This window comes from Hippocampus comes, unplaced genomic scaffold (assembly GCF_001891065.2).
Source record: "Hippocampus comes isolate QL1 unplaced genomic scaffold, H_comes_QL1_v1.1 scaffold395, whole genome shotgun sequence".
NCBI lineage: Eukaryota > Metazoa > Chordata > Actinopteri > Syngnathiformes > Syngnathidae > Hippocampus > Hippocampus comes.
The window spans coordinates 120,474-127,109 of NW_017806169.1; the positions used below are offsets into that span (position 1 = coordinate 120,474).

The window sequence follows — 6,636 nt, forward strand, 5'->3', positions numbered from 1 at the left end:
TAGCGGCCAATTAACAAATAAAGGTAAAAAAAAAAAAAACATTTTTTTTTAAGCCCGCAAAAAGTCCGCAAACGGCCCGCGAGAAGCTGCAAAACAACAGCGAGTCACATAGAGCAACATCTACAGTACTGTACTCCACATGTATATTTAAAAGAATTTATTTTATTTATTTATTTATTTTTTTACATGTTTGAAAAAATCCGCGATGCACTGAACCCGTGATCAACGAACCACGAAGTAGCGAGGGATCACTGTACAGTGATCCTTCGCTGTATCGTGCTTCATTTATCGCGGCTTCACATTTTTTTCCCCCAAACTACTGTATTCAGAAAAAAAAATGCGGAATGACTCGGAGGTTTGGTACATGACTGTACGCATGATCGGTTCCCGGTGCGACATCTATGAATGACAGCACGTGTGGATTTATCCCGTGAGCTGATTGGCTGCACATCTTCGCAGTCCTGCCCAGCACCTTCCCTGTTGACTCTCTGATCAGTGTCTCATCAGCTGATGACTCTCTGATCAGTGTTTCGTCACGCTGTTGTGTTTGCTACATGCGCTGCAGAGAGAGAGAGTGAGTGAATGAGAGAGAGAGAGGGTGATTGGTCTTGTCCAAATAAAGCAGCACGTCTCTCTTCGCCTCCTCCTCCTCAATACCGATTACCGTATTTTCACACCTATAAGGCGCCATTAAAAGTCTAAAATTTTCTCCAAAGTGGACAGCACGCCTTATAATGCGGAGCGTCTTGTGTATGCGCTGAGTACCAAAACCTGATAGAGAGCCGACACGCGTTTATATAGAGAAAAGGCGGAAGTGAATGAGGACAGGCATGCGGCGAAGAAGTCGGCCAATCAGTGAAGGGTGGGCGCGTATATATAATAGAGAGAGAGAGAGAGAGAGAGAGAGAGAAAAGGCTGACGTGAGTGAGGACAGGCATGCGGCGAAGAAGTCGGCCAATCAGTGAAGGGTGGGCGTGTATATATAATAGAGAGAGAGCGAGAGAGATAGAGACAGAGAGAGAGAGAGAAAGAGAGAGAGAGAGAGAGAGAGAGAGAAAAGGCTGACGTGAGTGAGGACAGGCATGCGGCGAAGAAGTCCGCCAATGAGTGAAGGGTGGACGTGTAAGTGGATGCTAAAGGCACGCCCCTAGCAGGTACCAGCACCTGTATAAAGTGTGGATATGTGCGTTATTGCAAAACAACTTCGGTTTTGGTTTCTAAGAACCCCCGAAATTACTTCTACAAAGAGACACGCCTACAAAGCTCAGTTCAAGCTTCAAGCCATCGGTTATGCGGAGAAACATGGGAATCGAGCAGCCGCGAGAGAATTTCAAGTCAACGAATCCATGGCTCGCAAATGGAGGAAGCAGGAGAACGAGCTTCGCCAAGTCAAAAAGACGAAGCTGAGTTTCCGTGGACAGAAGGCGAGGTGGCCCGAGTTGGAAGACCAACTGGAGCGGTGGATTGTTGATCAAAGAGCAGCCGGCAGAAGCGTCTCCACAGTCACCATTCGACTGTGTACTCACGTTTGTTCGACTGTGTACTCACGTTTTTTGATCAATCAAAAAACGTGAGTACATTGTAAGCTGGCTAAATAAAATGCAACTGAACTCAGTTTTGCTTCCGTTGCCTTTTTAAAAACGTGTTTTTAGCGTGTATCCGTATGTCTTAGCATGCTACCGTATGCTTCAAGCTAACGTGTTTTTAGCGTGCGTGCACGCATGCCGTATGTTTAAGCTGGCGTATGTTTTACCACTGTAAAACTGCGCCCAATAATACAGTGCGTTTTGTCTATGTGTAAAATACCAAAATAGCACCCGTTAGTGAGACTGCGCCCAACAATACGGTGCGCCGAATGGTTGTGAAAATACGGTAATTGTCTTATCATAAACACATCGGCTGCACGGGATAGCTGGCCAGGACCTAGCTGGAGGCTAACGGCGGCTACACTGTCGGAGCGTCAAGTGAGAGCCCCTCTCCCAACACACGTCTTTTCGCCTCATTCAGAAGGCAATGCTGATGAATGTTAATGACTGTATAAGGTTTTAAAATTAAAGATTTAAATAAATAGGTGTAACGCTGTCTTTGTCTCAAATATGTAAAGTATAAATACTGTTTACATATTTTAAACACTGGTACTCACATACACAAAAATTCCTAGATTCGGTGGGGGGGCAACCCTCCTTCGCGGTTTTTCACTTGTCTGCGGGAGGGTCCCGGTCCCCATTAACCGCGATTAGTGAGGGATCACTGTATGTCCTAAAAATTGGTTTACAAAGTGATTTGTCAGTGAGCCGAAGTTCCACCTTTGCTCATCCTTTGCTGTGAATGACTCTTACCTCATGAGCTGACTGCGCTTCATCAGTACCCAGAGCTGCTTGTGGCCTCCTACAACAACAACGAGGACTCTCCCCATGAGCCTGATGGAGTAGCGCTGGTCTGGAACTTGAAATACAAAAAGAACACCCCGGAGTACATCTTTCACTGCCAGGTTAGAGGGTGTTCACATTCTGCTAACAGCATCGAATGAACAATGCAGAGTACATCTTGTAATGTTGACCATATTTTCTCAAGAAAATCCAGTAAGGGTATATTATGATCTTAAAGACAGTTTAAAAGAGGAAAGAAGTCCCAAAATATCCAAATGAGATCATACAGGCCGAAATTCATAGCTGTCCTCCAAGTGAACTCCTTGATATTATTGTGGTCGAATGAGCTGCACTTCTTCCAAGTATGGTACTCACAAAGGCATTACAAGGAGTAATTAACCCTTTCATGCACCCTGTAACCTGATAAGATGATAAGCTTTCCACTGTACTAACCGCTGTCCCTGAACGGGTTAACTGAGGGGGAGCCAAAGAAGCCATGCTTATCGCTAAGCTGATGTAATGTCATCATGACAGACCCGAATTGAAAGCGCATGGGTCTCGCTGGAACAAATCAAACTTTGATCAGCAAAACAGCTGGCAATTTAATAAGGGTCTGGAGAGAAAATTCAGACAAAATCATGCTACACACAAAGCTAAACAGGAAATGTGACAGCGTCCTGGAAGAGAGGCCTCGAAAAATTCATACTGAGCGTAAGCAATTCAAAAAATGGATGCAAAAATAGTGAGTGTATTGGATGCATCGAGTCCTACAAATGGGATTTGTTTTTCACGATACAGTTCTGAATTTTGACTTTGACTTTTGAGATCTGCACAACAAATGTAGGATCTGAAGGGCTTTTGAAGTGCAAATGATATGCTGTTCAGAAAATTTCCCGAAGATGGCTGCCCCTTTTCACATTGCTATTGTAATAATACACCTTTTGGTTCTAAGAAGAAGAGATGTCGTCTTTATCTTACATGTCACAATCATATCAGAACTTCCAGTTGCTTTCTTTTATTGGATGGTCCTCATCTGCTGTGACGGCCATTTTGAAATGATACAACATAGTCATTTATTGCAAACTGTTGTGCGTCATCACCAGTTTAAGCACCCTTGACCGAAATATATTCTAGATAAAGCTTGACTGTTTTGTGTGCCTTTCTTTAGTCAGAGGTGATGTCAGCCGGCTTTGCCAAGTTTCACCCCAACTTAGTTGTTGGCGGCACCTACTCGGGACAGATTGTCTTATGGGACAACCGCAGCAACAAGCGAACCCCGGTCCAGAGAACCCCGCTGTCTGCCACTGCACACACTGTAATGCCCCGTCTGTGTCGCTCCACCTCCCACCAAGATAGACACGCGCTCGCTATACTTGCTTCTTGCTGTGCCACAGCATCCCGTTTACTGTGTGAACGTGGTGGGAACCCAGAATGCCAACAACTTGATCAGCATCTCCACAGATGGCAAGATGTGCTCATGGAGCCTGGACATGTTGTCCCAGCCGCAGGTATGAGCATCGCTTGTCCTTGTTGAAATCCACATAAGACGATTCGTTGGGAAGAGTCTTTTGGTGTGTGTGTGTGTGTGTGTGTGTGTGTGTGTGTGTGTGTGTGTGTGTGTGTGTGTGTGTGTGTGTGTGTCCCCCACTAACAGGACAGTCTGGAGCTGGTGTTCAAGCAGAGCAAGGCAGTAGCTGTCACCTCCATGGCCTTCCCGCTCGGCGACGTCAACAACTTTGTCGTGGGCAGCGAGGATGGGTCCGTCTACACCGCCTGTCGGCACGGGAGGTGTGTGCTCATCATGCAGCGCTTCCAACAAAGGAGCGGAGCAAAGTTAATGGCTTGCTGGCAGTGTGGCTAGTGTGGTGGGCAGAAGCACTGAGCTACATTTCCAACGTTAAGTCTATTCTTTGTTCCTTGCTATTGTATATTCATTTTTTGCCAACAGTCTATTCTCTTCATTTCGTCTTTCTTGGCTGCACTGCTTCCACTTCGTACGTGTGTGTGTGTGTGTGTGTGTGTGTGTGTGTGTTTTTTGAGAGCAACTGGCTGAAACATTCGTCCAAAGATGTTTATATAGAGAGAATATGGAAGCTTGTGCACAGATGGAAAAAGTGCGTGACTGTGCTTGGAGACTACAATGCTTGAAAAATTTCCAAAAAGTAAGCTTCTATCTGTATTCGAAGTCCTTATACCGAAAAATTCAACTGATTTATTGAATGACCCTTGCATAATCGCGCCGACATATTAGAGGTGGATTAAGTCGTTTAAGTCCCCACTGAGGGCAGCCCGGTGGACCAGTGGTTAGCGCGTTGACCTCACAGTGCAGAGGTGCAAGGTTCGATTCTGGCTCTGGCCTCCCTGTCTGGAGTTTGCATGTTCTTCCCGTGCCTGCATGGGTTTTCTCTGGGTACTCCAGTTTCCTCCTACATTCCAAAAACATGCATGCCAGGTTGATTGAACGCTCTAAATTTTCCCTCGGTGTGAGCGTGGATGGTTGTTCATCGTTCATGTACCCTGCCTACTGCCCGAAGACAGCTGGGATAGGCTCCAGCACACCCCGCGACCCCTGTGGAATGAAGCGGATCAGAAAATGGATGGATGAAAGTCCCCACTGAGGGCCAAGGCACCAAAATGCGCGGGCTGCCACTGTCTTTCCCACCAGGCTGATTCTGTTGTTTTGCGTTTGCCTTTCAGTAAGGCGGGCATCACCGAGGTATTCGAGGGCCACCACGGCCCCGTGACGGGTTTAAGCTGTCATACCGCAGCAGGACCTGTGGACTTCTCTCACCTCTTCATCTCCTCTTCTTTCGACTGGACTGTCAAACTGTGGAGCACCAAGGTGACTTAATGGCAGTTATCTTCAATCCTGTGCCTGGATGGCTGCTGTCTTGGCTGTTTTCCATCTCTCCCTGCTGCAAAACTGACCTGATTCAAATGATCCGCAAGATCGTAATCCAGCACCTGCAGACCTCGCTGATTTAGCGATCATTTGTGTTGCTGATTTAGCGATCGGATGTGTTGCAGCAGGTGGACATATAAAACAGGCAGGACGATGGCCCTCCAGGAACAGGACTGAAAACCGCAGACTTACAGTGTGCATTTCCAAATAGCAGTCAGGATATGACTTTTTGTTGTTTTTTTTTTTCTCTCATTCTTGCCAATCAATTTCCTCCACGCAGAGCACCCGCCCGCTGTACTCCTTCGAGGACAGTTGCGACTACGTGTACGATGCCATGTGGTCTCCGACGCACCCTGCACTCTTCGCCTGCGTGGACCTCGCCGGACGTCTGGACTTGTGGAACCTCAACAGTGACACAGAGGTACGCCCACAAGAAGAGGACTCAGTGGAACTGATCGTAACATTCCGTTTTTGGGGTGGTGGGAGGCTTTAGGTGGTCTTCTCACAGTAGCACCGCTTATTGTTCACCAGGTTCCCACTGCCAGCGTGTATGTGGAAGGGGCTCCAGCGCTGAACCGAGTGCGGTGGGCTCACTCCGGAAAAGAGATCGCCACCGGAGACTCTGAGGGACAAGTGCAGGTGTACGATGTGGGCGAGGTGAGCGAAAGCAGGCACTAAATGAGCACATTCCAAACGTGGTTTGTTCTCCATGAGACGCTCGCAAGCTGAGCCGTCATTAGTCCTTACCTGAGCCCCCCGAGGGAGTGACAAAATGGACCCCCCTGAAATGGACAAAAGCGGGTGGATTTTGTTCATAGTCATATTCCACAAATGCAATATTAATCAGAATACCGTTTGTAGACTATTGGGGCTGCATAGAACATATCCCAAAGAAAATTTGATGTTTGACTTCCTTCCCCTTTAAGCACAGCAGCAAAGTTGGTTAGTTGATCACCTCTGCCGTTGGCAGCTGCTTTTCATCGTCTTTCATCTTTTCTTCAGCAAATCTGCGTGCCCAAGGTTGACGAGTGGACGCGCTTCGTCAGGACTCTGGCCGACATCAATGAGAACAGAGACGAAGCCGAGGAGCTCACCAACGTTTGATGACACAACCGCTCTTCTTTTCATACACTACATCCCGAAATCACACGAGCGGAACTTTGCCGTCCGACTTATCCTCTAACCCCTTTTCGAGATCCCGACTCGGCCTGGAGATGTGTGCAGTGTTAGATTTGAATAGACCAATTTTGAGATTTGTTGATATTGTTACATTTTGAGTGCATTTTAGGTTGTCCAAAGCAGGGGTCCCCAACCGCCGGTCCGCGGACCGGTACCGGTCCGCCGGGCATTTGGTACCGGGCCGCA

The 6,636-nt window shown here is 47.3% G+C and overlaps 1 protein-coding gene across 4 annotated transcripts in view; it reads left to right on the forward strand.

Annotated features, from left to right (window-relative positions):
* LOC109531624 (cytoplasmic dynein 1 intermediate chain 2-like) overlaps positions 1-6,411 on the forward strand; it is a 16,875-nt gene extending 10,464 nt beyond the window's left edge. For all 4 annotated transcript variants that reach the window (XM_019896012.1, XM_019896015.1, XM_019896014.1 and 1 more), the window contains 8 exons: positions 2,366-2,491; positions 3,538-3,684; positions 3,764-3,877; positions 4,024-4,157; positions 5,067-5,211; positions 5,552-5,692; positions 5,803-5,928; positions 6,274-6,411. In XM_019896012.1, coding sequence (XP_019751571.1) covers positions 2,366-2,491; positions 3,538-3,684; positions 3,764-3,877; positions 4,024-4,157; positions 5,067-5,211; positions 5,552-5,692; positions 5,803-5,928; positions 6,274-6,375 — 1,035 coding nt within the window. In that variant the 3' untranslated portion in view covers positions 6,376-6,411. The remainder of the gene's footprint in view (positions 1-2,365; positions 2,492-3,537; positions 3,685-3,763; positions 3,878-4,023; positions 4,158-5,066; positions 5,212-5,551; positions 5,693-5,802; positions 5,929-6,273) is intronic.
* Positions 6,412-6,636: the final 225 nt, after the last annotated feature.